The sequence below is a fragment of the Engystomops pustulosus genome, chromosome 8 (genome assembly GCF_040894005.1).
Source record: "Engystomops pustulosus chromosome 8, aEngPut4.maternal, whole genome shotgun sequence".
Lineage (NCBI taxonomy): Eukaryota > Metazoa > Chordata > Amphibia > Anura > Leptodactylidae > Engystomops > Engystomops pustulosus.
Window position 1 is genome coordinate 114,493,430 of NC_092418.1, and position 16,392 is coordinate 114,509,821.

The 16,392-nt window shown below is 40.8% G+C and overlaps 2 protein-coding genes across 3 annotated transcripts in view; one reads left to right on the forward strand and one right to left on the reverse strand.

Annotated features, from left to right (window-relative positions):
* The first annotated feature begins 2,309 nt into the window (after nt 1-2,309).
* LOC140074968 (uncharacterized) lies at nt 2,310-4,546 on the forward strand. The gene is made up of 2 exons (XM_072120355.1): nt 2,310-3,298; nt 3,959-4,546. Exons 1-2 carry the CDS (start codon nt 2,318-2,320, stop codon nt 4,124-4,126), a joined length of 1,149 nt encoding a protein of 382 aa, XP_071976456.1. The 5' UTR covers nt 2,310-2,317; the 3' UTR covers nt 4,127-4,546.
* A 2,140-nt stretch (nt 4,547-6,686) lies between these two features.
* The window catches only part of SLC4A3 (solute carrier family 4 member 3), a 38,104-nt gene continuing 28,398 nt past the window's right edge, over nt 6,687-16,392 (reverse strand). Inside the window, exons 16-18 of one of the 2 annotated variants that reach the window (XM_072122288.1) lie at nt 15,443-15,612; nt 15,164-15,337; nt 6,687-6,766 (exon numbers count right to left, since the gene is read on the reverse strand). In XM_072122288.1, coding sequence (XP_071978389.1) covers nt 6,743-6,766; nt 15,164-15,337; nt 15,443-15,612 — 368 coding nt within the window. In that variant the 3' untranslated portion in view covers nt 6,687-6,742. Of the gene's footprint in view, nt 6,767-9,813; nt 10,509-15,163; nt 15,338-15,442; nt 15,613-16,392 lie in introns of those variants that run through there. The other variant, XM_072122286.1, reaches the window with a different exon arrangement.

Genomic DNA, 16,392 nt, shown 5'->3' on the forward strand with positions numbered 1-16,392 from the left:
CACTTCTTACTTTATTTCACATCAAGGGTTAACGTGCATTAATCTATAGTGTTTTGTTATATTCATTCTGTTTATTATTACAGTATCTGGATATAGACTAGTAGAAAGGGTTAATGAACATAGAGGGACATTTCTGACTGTGTATCTCTACATAAAGAGAAGCTAGGAGTATTTTTCCACAACTATAGTAGAGATCGTTTTGCCGACTCGTTTGCCAGATATCTAGACCTTTAGAGTGACAGGTGGTGTCTGGAAAGTTGTTTACACTCTAGAATCTTGCTGCCATAGAATATTATGGGGACTCAATGTAAGTCTATGGGAGAACGCTTTGTCACTGTAATGTAACCAGTCCTTCCCTGGTAGAAGGTTTATAAGGGGAACAGTCCCAGTCCTCAGTGTTTTGCAGTTAGGAAACGGAGTTTGGAGAAGTAGACTACTAGAAGAAGCTGAGATGAGGATCCTCTGCCATAGATCCCGGGCTCCAGCCTGTGACCAGGGGACCAGCTTTCTGAGAAAGAGAGGGACAGCTGGCCCCGTCCTTTCCTCGGCATTAACCCTTTTTCTACCAGGGAGGAGATTGGAGATGTCAGCCCTGTGATTGGTTTGTATTGCTTTGCACTTGAATTTCTTCAGTAAAGAAGGAAACTATTGACTGCAGACCCGGAGCCTCTGGATGTATTTCCCATTGGGGGGCTCCAGGTTTAACCATCCCTTCCAGAGAGCAGCAACACCTTGATGGTGCCTGGGGGACCCAGCATAGCGTTGGGGCCATCCCTATCCCTAACACGTGGTCCTCTATCCTGGTTCAGTAGAAACGTATCCACGATCACAACGCAACGCAAACTCTGGGTGTGAACCCGGCCTATTTGTTTTGGGTTCTGGCCTGGAGACTGTATTTATTCAGTTGTTCTGGAAAGTTCAGGGGTCGGAATGAGTCAATTCTGTATTTGCTTAGGATTCTTGTTATGAGTCTGTTTTTTCTGGGGTTGGTATTTATTTAGGGCTCTTTTCATTATATTTGTTCATGAGACCAGGTCTGGGGTCTGTATTTATTTCGGGGTGTGGTGAAGGGTCTTGTGCATTACCTGTGATTCAAACGACCCATATTTGGTACTGTCCTTATTCGGTATTTGCATAAGAAAATGTTCCAAGTTCCATGGTCAGTGGATTTCTATGATTTTTTTTTTTTTGGGGGGGGGGATTTGTTCTGTAATGTAATAGTTCTCTCATGGTTACCATTTCCTTCAGGAATATATACACGTACAATTTAATCGAATTACACCGAGCGCTGAAAAGTAAATTTACACAATTCTCTGCACTAGATTACAAACACAACAATCCCGTGTAATGTCCAGCGTTCTGTCTCCATAAATCAGCCATCAATCACCGGCCTCACAATGAGCACTGGCCAGACGGGTCGTCACTTAGAAACTAAACAAAAAGTTGTAGCAGCAGGTCTGAACCTGTCCGGAAGTTGCCAGGAAACCAGACAGTGAGTGAGTAAAGCTCAGCAAAGGTGAGATACACCTGAGACAGCTGAGAGAGCAACAAGGACTACAAATCCAGAAACATCCAAGGACTTTCTACAAGGACTACAAATCCAGAAACATCCAAGGACTTTCTACAAGGACTACAAATCCAGAAACATCCAAGGACTTTCTACAAGGACTACAAATCCAGAAACATCCAAGGACTTTCTACAAGGACTACAAATACAGAAACATTTAAGGACTTTCTACAAGGACTACAAATCCAGAAACATCCAAGGACTTTCTACAAAGACTACAAATCCAGAAACATCCAAGGACTTTCTACAAGGACTACAAATCCAGAAACATCCAAGGACTTTCTACAAGGACTACAAATCCAGAAACATCCAAGGACTTTCTACAAGGACTACAAATCCAGAAACATCCAAGGACTTTCTACAAGGACTACAAATCCAGAAACATCCAAGGACTTTCTACAAGGACTACAAATCCAGAAACATCCAAGGACTTTCTACAAGGACTACAAATCCAGAAACATCCAAGGACTTTCTACAAGGACTACAAATCCAGAAACATCCAAGGACTTTCTACAAGGACTACAAATCCAGAAACATTCAAGGACTTTCTACAAGGACTACAAATCCAGAAACATCCAAGGACTTTCTACAAGGACTACAAATCCAGAAACATCTAAGGACTTTCTATGGTTGCGAAGCAAGAACTGGAAAGCTTTTCTCAAACTTAGACCAAAATGGACAAATTGCGGAGTAAATAAACATAAATATGTAGTGTGGGACGTGGTCTCAGGGTCTTGAGGTGTCTCCAGCATGGAAATACTTTACTCTTCATTGCGAGAGGAAATCAAAGCCTTCGAGGAGCAGGTCCAGAAGTGTCGTGTGAGCTTTGACCTGCAAACTTTGCAAAGAGCCTTGTCCTTAGCCTCTGAAGACCACAAGGAGAACCTTGACAGCTGGGAGAAGATCAACCAGTATGCCCAGTCTACCTGCACCACTGGAGAAGAAGGGGCACAACTAAGGAGCTACTTCTCTTGGTTGGATTCTTACCTTAAGTATCTTAGGACCATGAAAGAAGCATTTGATGACCACGTGGTTTTCCGATTGTGTGATAACCTGTATATCAATGATGAGGCAGTGACTATAACCGTACCCTCACCCATTCCATTGTCCCCCAGTAACATTGTGAGCACCGCTCGGCAGCTCTTCCACCATCGGCGTAGATGGGCCCTTCTGCTAAGCCCCAACAGACGGGATACTCATGGATTTTCCAATTCAACTGGATTGCTGCATTGTATTCCAGATATATTTGAAGAAAGTTTAGTGATCGCTAATTTAGCTCGGAACTGGATCCGGCTCCATGAAGCTCAGAATAAGAATCCTTCGAGTGTTGGACCACCACCGAGTCATGACTATAAATTTCAGTTGGAAGAAGGGAGAAAAATATTTGGGGCCACCGAGTCTGCGGCCAATGAAGAGACCCAAGCCGAACTGAAAGACTTGAGGGAACATCTAATGTTTCTCTTATGGAGAGCCGGACGAGCCGAGGCCTTGGAGCAGCAGGTGAAAGACACCAAGCACAAGTTACAGAGTCTGGAACAAGACATGAGTGAGCTGAAACAGATAAGCCAGAAGGATGGTAAAGAAACTTCTGATATCAACCTGGAGAACCAAAGGCGTTTGGAGAAACTGCAGAGGCAGCTTGATCTAGAAAATTTCCATCAGAGCATAGTCAGTTGTGACTGGCAGCTAGAGCTGGAGATTCGGCCATCTTTGATTCGACAGATTGATATGGTAAGTTCCACTTCCCTAACAAGTCTTGATAGGGACAAGTCCTCATCCCATTATTACTAGGCAGTAGAGCACCTCTTAACTTGTCCAAACAGTGACTAAACTTCCACCGTACAGAAGAATACAGCTCTCATATAGTGTTCCTTAGATATCACATCAGTCATCATAGTGGACATAGTGCTGGTGGACCTAAGCCAATTGTCCCTGTAGTCCTCATTATAATAGGTTTTCAGGAATTTCCCATTCATTGACAGCAGGAGATTGACATCTTAAGTACAGTGAGGAACTGAAGCTTCTGTTCGGAAGTTTCTTAACTTTGTATTTAATTTACAACTTGATTCTGGAAGGATGGGAGGTCCACAATTGTTTTGTAATATAAAGAGTCACTCTTTCAAAATAAACTGAACGGTGCTCATGATGTGCTGCTCAACTTTTTCTTTCCAGAGTTATGGCATTTTCTCTTCTGGAGCTACTTGTCACAAATCTTCCTTAGTAGCAGTGAAGTGGGCTGTGTCTAACCTCTTCCTGTATTTGCCCTTAAGATGAGTCAATAAGCTGCCCTTATGGTTCTTTGAGGATTTGAGTCTGGATCCTGAAATGTTTGTTAAGTGGTGATTCCAGCTTTGAAGGACATGATTGACCGGATTTTTTTTAAACTTCCAGGTCCGGGAACGATGTGTGCAACTCGAGGCTTCACTGAAACCACAAAAACAGGGACCTGAGGCGTCTCCTCTGGAATCTGTAGCCGGGATGAGTGACAGCGAATGGGAAAACAGCTCAGTCTTTTCTCACAGCTCCAACTACTCCTCTGACGTCCTCTCTACACAGTGAGGGCCATGGGGCACCGCTCGGACGAAACCTTTCATTAGGAAATCTCCAGTCACGACACGTGTAACGGCGGCCATGTTGGTTGTGGGGATCATGTTGCCTGATCCATGAAAATCATCACAACATAACTAATTGACATGTCTGGAGGGTCCCAAAATAGTTACGGATATCCCTGGATAAAGGGCAAAAGTTTGGACTCACTTTATGTGTGTTATATGCACTAAAATAAGGGGTGGGGTATGTATTTTTGTAGCCTATTTCAGCTAAAGGGGCTTTACCTTCCATAAACTTTGCTATGGTCACTGGGTGACGACCCCCGGCATAGTGGCTATGTCAGTAAAAAGTTAACTTATTTTATATTTCATTATAAATTTCTTTATTTATTCTATATTTATTACCCCCTCTTACTTTATCATCCAAGCTTATCCCAGCATCCTCCCGAAATGTTTATAAAATGCATTTGGATTGGAAACTTTTTACCACTTGTAGCTTTGTGTTTTCTAAAGTTTAAAGTAAAACTACCAGGAAAATCCATCCTGATAAACCAGGGACATTACCCATAGATCCAGGCACCGGGACTGTGGGATCTTCTTATATTTCTTACCCATGGTCTCTTCTAAAATCAACTTTTCAAATTATGCTAATGGACCTGGGGATGTTACCAGAGCCCCTCCATGCTGTAGATTTACAGGGCTGCTTTTGTCCACAAACAGCACCAGACCGGACCGGACCAACCTGATGTTTAGCTCCTCTCGTATTTGGGTCACAACTTGTTCATTGTCAGAATTACTGGTTGTCACAATTAAAGGACATTTACCACCAGGATCAAGGATTGTAAACAAAGCACTGACACAGTGGTCCTGATACACCAGGGACATTACCCATAGATCCAGGCACCGGGACTGTGGGATCTTCTTATATTCCTTATCCATGGCCTCCTTCCTTCTAACATAGACTTTCATCTAAACCAAATCACTTGTCTCACTGCATCAATGGGGCAGATTTACTTACCCGGTCCATTCGCGATCCAGCGGCGCATTCTCTGTGGTGGATTCAGGTCCGGCCGGGATTCATCAAGGTAGTTCCTCCGCCGTCCACCAGGTAGCGCTGCTGCGCAGAAAAGCATCTGAACGCACTCAAGTTCACCGAGCCGGACCAAGTGAAGGTGAGCGCTTCCCAAGCGACACTTTTATTGTTTTAAATGCGGCAGTTTTTCCGAATCCGTTGGGTTTTGGCTCGGCCACGCCCCCCCTCCCCCCCCCACCCCCGTCGTGTGCATGTTTGCGCCGATGCGCCACAATCCGATCGCGTGCGCCAAAATCCCGGGGCAATACAGGGAAAATCGGCGCAGATCGGAAATATTCGGGTAACACGTCGGGAAAACGCGAATCGGGCCCTTACTAAATGACCCCCATTATCTAAAAACTTTTTCTACACCCAAAGATCAGACTTGTCTATAAGGCATCTATCTGCCGCAGGAGCCCCCCCCCCCCCCCTCATCCCCCAAACACCCCCACACGCTACCTTGTCTGTAATAGAGGCGACATCTACCACCAGGATGACGGATTGTAAACCAAAAACACTAAAACACTGGTGTGTGCCCCCTCTAGCAGGATCTGCTTTTCTTTTAGCCTCTTAGGACCTGGTTTTTACAAAAAAAAGGTTTTAAACTTTATGCAAATGAGCCCGAGGGGCTCCAGGCTTTAAAAATGTCAGTGGAGCCTGGAGCCCCTCAGCATCATTTACATCATTTGTTTTAAAAAAAACTTTATTTCTTAAAAACAAGGGCAGAAGAAGCTACAAGAAAAGCAGAACCTGGGCACACACTAGTATGTCACTGCGCTTGTTTTACAATCCTTCATCCTGGTGGTAGATTCCCTTTAAGGCGTTTGATATATATTCCTTATCCACAGGATAGGTCATCAATATCTGATCATCGGGAGGAAGGGGACCCAAATGTGCCGAAACGTATACACTGGAGCGACCCTGTATAGTGATGGCGTCAGGGAGCTAGAGCTCAGATTTCTGGTTCTGTCCCCTGTGCAGGTTCTGACACTTAGATGATGCTGGAGTAGATATTTGATGGAGGGTCCGTATTTTATGCCTCCGCTGACCACATAGGTCTTCAGTTTCAAAAATCAATAAGTGGCCCAAAAATCCCAAATTCAAATCCCAACACATTTCTATGGAACGTTTGGCACAACCGCCCTGGAAGTCCAATAAAAGTGGGTGGAGCTTGGTGTAGGGCCGCTCCTGGTGTCTTCTCTCCCGAAATCTGTGGGAAAAGCCCCTTCTATATTATCTTCCTACAGACAGACGAACGCTCAGACGGTTCTCAGAATTATTTACTGTCATTTGAAGTTTTGCCCCTGAAATTGGAAAAGTCAATTTCTCCTCTTACAATCGAGTTTTCCGGGAAGAGAGAACGGGACTTTGAAGATTCCATCAGCGCCGATGCATTATCTTGTTTTCTTCTCGCTTTTGATCCGCCGTCTTTATGTCGGATTTGCAGAAATCTTCTCGGCCCATTAGACTCAATTAGATCACATTCATCCTCAGGCCGGTTATGTGTGAGCGGCCGTCCTGCCCTGGCGGGCCGCCAACCATCGGGGGATGAGGTCACGGATCACAGATATTTTCAGCCTGACAGAAAGGAAGCCGGACTGTACTTATAGGAAATCTCATACCATCAAAATCCATCACTTACTTATAGATCCGGGGACCGGGACTGTGGTAATCTTCGTATATGTGTTATATCAACCTTTAAAATTATGCTAGTGAGTATAAAGTGCTATGAGGGGTGTTACCAGAGCCCCTTTGTGCTGTAGCTTCACCTGCTGTTACACTGTTTCCCCTTCCCCAATAACCTAAAAGTGTCTTTTTTATACCATGGTTATGAAAGTTAATAATGATGAAAGAGATAAACACATCTCATGAAGTGACAGTATATCTACAGCTGGGGGTCATCCTCTTGGCTCTGCGAAATGAGGCCGCGTTCACACATTGGGTTTAAGTTGCATTTTCAAACGCAATGAGAGAGGCTTATACATGAGGTATGAATAATAGTCATCAGTTTATGAGATGGAAATAGCCCTATAAATAATATCAACTAATTATTACCCAAACAGTACCTAAAGAATACCGCCATGCAGTGCTTAAATAATAGCGCCATGCAGTGCTTAAAGAATACTGCCATGAAGTGCTTAAATAATAGCGCCATGCAGTGCTTAAAGAAGACCGCCATGCAGTGCTTAAATAATAGCGCCATGCAGTGCTTAAAGAAGACCGCCATGCAGTGCTTAAAGAATACCACTATGAAGTGCTTAAAGAATAGCGCCATGCAGTGCATAAAGAGTAGCACCATACAGTGCCTGAAAAATACTGCCATGCAGTGCTTAAATAATAGCGCCATGCAGTGCTTAAAGAATAGCGCCATGCGGTGCATAAAGAGTAGCACCATACAGTGCCTGAAAAATACTGCCATGCAGTGCTTAAATAATAGCGCCATGCAGTGCTTAAAGAATAGCGCCATGCGGTGCTTAAAGAATAGCGCCATGCGGTGCTTAAAGAATACCGCTATACAGTGCTTAAAGAAGACCGCCATGCAGTGCTTAAAGAATACCACTATGAAGTGCTTAAAGAATAGCGCCATGCAGTGCATAAAGAGTAGCACCATACAGTGCCTGAAAAATACTGCCATGCAGTGCTTAAATAATAGCGCCATGCAGTGCTTAAAGAATAGCGCCATGCGGTGCTTAAAGAATAGCGCCATGCGGTGCTTAAAGAATAGCGCCATGCAGTGCTTAAAGAATAGCGCCATGCGGTGCTTAAAGAATAGCGCCATGCGGTGCTTAAAGAATACCGCTATACAGTGCTTAAAGAATAGCGCCATGCGGTGCTTAAAGAATAGTGCCATGCAGTGCATAAAGAATAGCGCCATGCGGTGCTTAAAGGATAGTGCCATGCAGTGCATAAAGAATAGCGCCATGCAGTGCTTAAAGAATAGCGCCATGCAGTGCATAAAGAGTAGCACCATACAGTGCCTGAAAAATACTGCCATGCAGTGCTTAAATAATAGCGCCATGCAGTGCTTAAAGAATAGCGCCATGCAGTGCTTAAAGAATAGCGCCATGCAGTGCTTAAAGAATAGCGCCACGCGGTGCTTAAATAGTACCGCAATGCCATGGTTAAAGAATAGCGCCATGCAGTGCATAAAGAATAGCACCATGCAGTGCTTAAAGAATAGCGCCATGCAGTGCTTAAAGAATAGCGCCATGCAGTGCTTAAAGAATAGCGCCATGCGGTGCTTAAATAGTACCGCCATGCCATGGTTAAAAAATAGCTCCATGCAGTGCATAAAGAATACCGCCATGCTGTACACGATTACACAGTAAAAGTCCTTTAATATGAGATTGATGAGACCTGATGGGTCCAGAGTTACCAGATATTCTATATATCATTTCTAGATCGTCATAGAAAAGGTATAGAGTGGAGAAAAGAACCGCAAGGCTACAAAACGACTAATAAATAATGCTGCTATACTACGCCTCAGCCTGGGTGACATGGAGGATAATAGATGTCTGTGTTTCATGTTATTTTCTTTGAAGTCGCTGCTGGAATTATAACCAGATGCAGATGACGCGGGGGGGGGGGGGGGGGGGGAGGGGGCCAGGGCCACGAGTGACACGGGAAGGGGCTTCTTCTAGACGAACCTCTTGAGGCTGAACTTTACATCACAAGATCCTTCAAATGCTGGATCACTGCTGCAAGATCTTAAAGGGCAAGTTCATCAAAAATATGGAGGAATTCAATTAAAATAATAGTTCCCCAAAAAATAATCGCCTTTAAGGGCACCTGTCACCTTCATCATGTTTTTCGATTGTTTTAGAAGAAATAATCTAATTCAGAAGAACTTAGAACTTAACTATTTTATAATATTAAAGATTCATTTAAACATTTATGTACAGAACTGGATGGTCCCTTTAAGGAAGACCTGTCACCAAGAAAAAAATACTGAATGACAAATCTCACGTTATTGCCCTTGTTTCCCTGATCAATTTGGTGTTAGTTTTTAAAAAATCCGTCCACCCATTCAGAACATATGGCCCTGTAAAGATGTGTATCAGCACATATCAGCCAAGGGGGTGGTAACCTTTTATTTACAGACACACCCCAGAATAAATAAAAGGTTCCCACCCCCTTGGCTATTATGTGGCAGTACCTAAACTTCCAGGGGGTGTAACTTTTGAACGGATTGGCCGATTTAGAAAAAACTAACTCCAGATTGATCAGGAGAGCAGCGCAATCACATGGGACGGGTAGTTCCGCATTTGGTTCTTGGTGGAAGGTCCCCTTTAAAAGGATATATTCAATATTCTCAAGTTACTTGTTCAAGTCTCAGTATAAAATGTTAAAATATGTGAAAGAAAATGGTATAATCTAAATCAGAAATAATAATTAATAAACTCTGCCGCTCGAAAGCCTCGTGTGCACAGAGCCAGAGGCACTCAGTGTTCCGCTATATGTGGCTTCGTAATATGGGATATGATACAAGACTCCATGTGAAAGACGTCCTCTGGGCCCATTTGGACCATGGAAAGTGTATGATGATGGCTTTGCACAGCTCAGTGGTTATAGGGTCCTCGATAACCTGTGAGGCCTAATGGATGACCCACAACAAGATGACAAACTAGTAAATAAAAAATGTATTTATAAAATTATCAGTACACAACATATACACCAGGAAAGGGTAAGTGCAATCTAAGGATCATAGTAACATAGTAGATAAGGTTGGAAGAAGACGGTGACTCAGTGGTTAGCATTACAGCCTTGTAGCGCTGGGGACCTGGGTTCAAGTCCCAGGGTCAACACCTGCACAGAGTTTGTATGCTCTCTCCGTGTTGGTGTGGGTTTCCTCCGGGTCCTCCGGTTTCCTCCCACACTCCAAAACATACTGTTTGCGCTGCGAAATCTGTGTGCGCTATATAAATAAAGGAATTATTTTTATTAAAGATGCAGGTCCATCAATTCCAAGGATGCAGTTCATAAACTGGCCACTGGGGGGCACTATTTTTTATGCAGTCCTGGGTGCCACCAGATAATGTGAAGGCAAACATTTCCAATCCTGCGGTAGAACTTTCCATGTTATATCTTCATACAGACAATCATTAGGCTTCCATAATCTTGTTATGTCCGAGGATTATGTCTATAGGATGTAAGGAATAGGGGACGGGACTCTAAAAATATTGCTAATAGAGAGGAAAAGCAAAGGATGGCACCAGACAGGAGATACTGCAATAGGACAGTCTCAGACCGGCATATGGAGCTCATTGTATTCATCCTGACCGTCCTCATCAAAGTTTGGTTCCACATCTTCAGAATCCAACTAATACACACAAAACACAGGATACAAGGTGTAACCGTACAATTCTAACCATAGGGGGCAGTATTATAGTAGTTATATCCCTGTACATAGGGTGCAGTATTATAGTAGTTATATTCTTGTACATAGGGGGCAGTATTATAGTAGTTATATTCTTGTACATAGGAGGCAGTATTATAGTAGTTATATTCTTGTACATAGGGGGCAGTATTATAGTAGTTATATTCTTGTACATAGGGGGCAGTATTATAGTAGTTATATTCCTGTACATAGGGGGCAGTATTATAGTAGTTATATTCATGTACATAGGGGGCAGCATTATAGTAGTTATATTCCTGTACATAGGGGGCAGTATTATAGCAGTTATATTCTTGTACATAGGGGGCAGTATTATAGTAGTTATATTCCTGTACATAGGGGGCAGTATTATAGTAGTTATATTCTTGTACATAGGGGGCAGCATTATAGTAGTTATATTCTTGTACATAGGGGGCAGTATTATAGTAGTTATATTCTTGTACATAGGGGGCAGCATTATAGTAGTTATATTCTTGTACATAGGGGGCAGTATTATAGTAGTTATATTCTTGTACATAGGGGGCAGTATTATAGTAGTTATATTCATGTACATAGGAGGCAGCATTATAGTAGTTATATTCTTGTACATAGGGGGCAGTATTATAGTAGTTATATTCTTGTACATAGGGGGCAGTATTATAGTAGTTATATTCCTGTACATAGGGGGCAGTATTATAGTAGTTATATTCTTGTACATAGGGGGCGGTATTATAGTAGTTATATTCTTGTACATAGGGGGCAGTATTATAGTAGTTATATTCCTGTACATAGGGGGCAGTATTATAGTAGTTATATTCATGTACATAGGGGGCAGCATTATAGTAGTTATATCCCTGTACATAGGAGGCAGTATTATAGTAGTTATATTCTTGTACATAGGGGGCAGTATTATAGTAGTTATATTCTTGTACATAGGGGGCAGTATTATAGTAGTTATATTCATGTACATAGGGGGCAGCATTATAGTAGTTATATTCCTGTACATAGGGGGCAGTATTATAGCAGTTATATTCTTGTACATAGGGGGCAGCATTATAGTAGTTATATTCTTGTACATAGGGGGCAGTATTATAGTAGTTATATTCTTGTACATAGGGGGCAGTATTATAGTAGTTATATTCATGTACATAGGGGGCAGCATTATAGTAGTTATATTCCTGTACATAGGGGGCAGTATTATAGCAGTTATATCCCTGTACATAGGAGGCAGTATTATAGTAGTTATATTCATGTACATAGGGGGCAGCATTATAGTAGTTATATTCTTGTACATAGGGGGCAGTATTATAGTAGTTATATTCATGTACATAGGGGGCAGCATTATAGTAGTTATATTCCTGTACATAGGGGGCAGTATTATAGCAGTTATATCCCTGTACATAGGAGGCAGTAATATAGTAGTTATATTCTTGTACATAGGGGGCAGTATTATAGTAGTTATATTCCTGTACATAGGGGGCAGTAATATAGTAGTTATATTCTTGTACATAGGGGGCAGTATTATAGTAGTTATATTCTTGTACATAGGGGCAGTATTATAGTAGTTATATTCCTGTACATAGGGGGCAGTATTATAGTAGGTATATTCTTGTACATAGGGGGCAGTATTATAGTAGTTATATTCTTGTACATAGGGGGCAGTATTATAGTAGATATATTCTTGTACATAGGGGGCAGTATTATAGTAGTTATATTCCTGTACATAGGGGGCAGTATTATAGTAGATATATTCTTGTACATAGGGGGCAGTATTATAGTAGTTATATTCCTGTACATAGGAGGCAGTATTATAGTAGTTATATTCTTGTACATAGGGGGCAGTATTATAGTAGTTATATTCCTGTACATAAGAGGCAGTATTATAGTAGTTATATTCCTGTACATAAGGGGCAGTATTATAGTAGTTATATTCCTGTACATAAGGGGCAGTATTATAGTAGTTATATTCCTGTACATAAGGAGCAGTATTATAGTAGATATATTCTTGTACATAGGGGACAGTATTATAGTAGTTATATTCCTGTACATAAGGGGCAGTATTATAGTAGTTATATTCCTGTACATAAGGGGCAGTATTATAGTAGTTATATTCCTGTACATAAGGGGCAGTATTATAGTAGTTATATTCCTGTACATAAGGAGCAGTATTATAGTAGATATATTCTTGTACATAGGGGGCAGTATTATAGTAGTTATATTCTTGTACATAGGGGGCAGTATTATAGTAGTTATATTCTTGTACATAGGGGGCAGTATTATAGTAGTTATATTCCTGTACATAAGGGGCAGTATTATAGTAGTTATATTCCTGTACATAGGGGGCAGTATTATAGTAGTTATATTCTTGTACATGGGGGGCAGTATTATAGTAGTTATATTCCTGTACATATGGGGCAGTATTATATTAGTTATATTCTTGTACATAGGGGGCAGTATTATAGTAGTTATATTCTTGTACATAGGGGGCAGTATTATAGTAGTTATATTCCTGTACATAGGGGGCAGTATTATAGTAGTTATATTCTTGTACATAGGGGGCAGTATTATAGTAGTTATATTCTTGTACATAGGGGCAGTATTATAGTAGTTATATTCTTGTACATAGGGGGCAGTATTATAGTAGTTATATTCTTGTACATAGGGGTCAGTATTATAGTAGTTATATTCTTGTACATAGGGGCAGTATTATAGTAGTTATATTCTTGTACATAGGGGCAGTATTATAGTAGTTATATTCTTGTACATAGGGGGCAGTATTATAGTAGTTATATTCTTGTACATAGGGGGCAGTATTATAGTAGTTATATTCTTGTACATAGGGGCAGTATTATAGTAGTTATATTCCTGTACATAGGGGGCAGTATTATAGTAGTTATATTCTTGTACATAGGGGCAGTATTATAGTAGTTATATTCTTGTATATAGGGGGCAGTATTATAGTAGTTATATTCTTGTACATAGGGGGCAGTATTATAGTAGTTATATTCTTGTACATAGGGGGCAGTATTATAGTAGTTATATTCCTGTACATAGGGGGCAGTATTATAGTAGTTATATTCTTGTACATAGGGGGCAGTATTATAGTAGTTATATTCTTGTACATAGGGGCAGTATTATAGTAGTTATATTCTTGTACATAGGGGGCAGTATTATAGTAGTTATATTCTTGTACATAGGGGTCAGTATTATAGTAGTTATATTCTTGTACATAGGGGCAGTATTATAGTAGTTATATTCTTGTACATAGGGGCAGTATTATAGTAGTTATATTCTTGTACATAGGGGGCAGTATTATAGTAGTTATATTCTTGTACATAGGGGGCAGTATTATAGTAGTTATATTCTTGTACATAGGGGCAGTATTATAGTAGTTATATTCCTGTACATAGGGGGCAGTATTATAGTAGTTATATTCTTGTACATAGGGGCAGTATTATAGTAGTTATATTCTTGTATATAGGGGGCAGTATTATAGTAGTTATATTCTTGTACATAGGGGGCAGTATTATAGTAGTTATATTCCTGTACATAGGGGACAGTATTATAGTAGTTATATTCTTGTACATAGGGGCAGTATTATAGTAGTTATATTCTTGTACATAGGGGCAGTATTATAGTAGTTATATTCCTGTACATAGGGGGCAGTATTATAATAGTTATATTCCTGTACATAGGGGGCAGTATTATAGTAGTTATATTCCTGTACATAGGGGGCAGTATTATAATAGTTATATTCCTGTACATAGGGGGCAGTATTATAGTAGTTATAGTCTTGTACATAGGGGGCAGTATTATAGTAGTTATATTCTTGTACATAGGGGGCAGTATTATAGTAGTTATATTCCTGTACATAGGGGGCAGTATTATAGTAGTTATATTCCTGTACATAGGAGGCAGTATTATAGTAGTTATATTCTAGTACATAGGGGGCAGTATTATAGTAGTTATATTCTAGTACATAGGGGATAGTATTATAGTAGTTATATTCCTGTACATAGGGGGCAGTATTATAGTAGTTATATTCCTGTACATAGGGGGCAGTATTATAGTAGTTATATTCCTGTACATAGGGGGCAGTATTATAGTAGTTATATTCCTGTACATAGGGGGTAGTATTATAGTAGTTATATTCCTGTACATAGGGGGCAGTATTATAGGAGTTATATTCCTTTACATAGGGAGCAGTATTATAGTAGTTATATTCCTGTACATAGGGGGCAGTATTATAGTAGTTATATTCTTGTACATAGGGGGCAGTATTATAGTAGTTATATTCCTGTACATAGGGGGCAGTATTATAGTAGTTATATTCTTGTACATAGGGGGCAGTATTATAGCAGTTATATTCCAGTACATAGGGGGCAGTATTATAGTAGTTATATTCCTGTACATAGGGGGCAGTATTATAGTAGTTATATTCTTATACATAGGGGGAGTATTATAGTAGTTATATTCCTGTACATAGGGGGCAGTATTATAGTAGTTATATATTATTATAATCTTTCAGCTAATATGTAATATTATATATAAGCTAATATTATTGATATTAATAGCATTAATCTTGGTTGCTGGTGACTTACAGCTTTCAGTTCTCTCTCATGGAAGAAGCGTGGCAGGACGAACCTTCTCAGTGGTACAGTGAGGATAAGGAGGAATGGGAAGGCGAGTGAAGCTGGAGATGATTTCACCACCCACAACAGCACAATACAGGAAAGCTGGACGCAGGTGAACAGGTGCATCCTCCATGTGCACACCTGAAAGATCAACACTATAAACATAAACTATAAACAGGCCCCCCCTATTCATAGAATAGAACTTTCCAGCAAGTATATTTATAAAATTTGTTGGGACAAGCTCACCTTCACCACATAGGGGTGTTCTGGATGATGTTTCGGGTGCATCAGGATAAGAAGAAGTCGTTCAAACAATTGAATTCCTGTAAGAGAAGTCACCCCCATATACAAGAAAATCCCAAATAGGACGGCCAGCGGGATCTGACGCAACATCTCTCCCATGACTATGGATAGTCCTAAGGAGGAGAAACAAGTAAAACTGAATTTAAGGCTGCCCTGCTTAATAGGACATCACTTTCCGTATTTTTCACTGTACTGTGACATCACTGTGTGTATTATCCCTGTACTGTGACATCACTTTCCGTATTTTTCACTGTACTGTGACATCACTGTGTGTATTATCCCTGTACTGTGACATCACTGTGTGTATTATCCATCTACTGTGACATCACTGTGTGTATTATCTCTGTACTGTGACATCACTGTGTGTATTATCCCTGTACTGTGACATCACTCTGTGTATTATCCCTGTACTGTGACATCAATGTGTGTATTACCCCTGTACTGTGACATCACTGTGTGTATTATCCCTGTACTGTGACATCACTGTGTGTATTATCCCTGTACTGTGACATCAATGTGTGTATTACCCCTGTACTGTGACATCACTGTGTGTATTATCCCTGTACTGTGACATCACTCTGTGTATTATCCCTGTACTGTGACATCAATGTGTGTATTATCTCTGTACTGTGACATCACTGTGTGTATTATCTCTGTACTGTGACATCACTGTGTGTATTATCTCTGTACTGTGACATCACTGTGTGTATTATCCCTGTACTGTGACATCACTGTGTGTATTATCCCTGTACTGTGACATCACTGTGTGTATTATCCCTGTACTGTGACATCACTGTGTGTATTATCCCTGTACAGTGACATCACTGTGTGTATTACCCCTGTACTATGACATCACTGTGTGTATTATCCCTGTACAGTGACATCACTGTGTG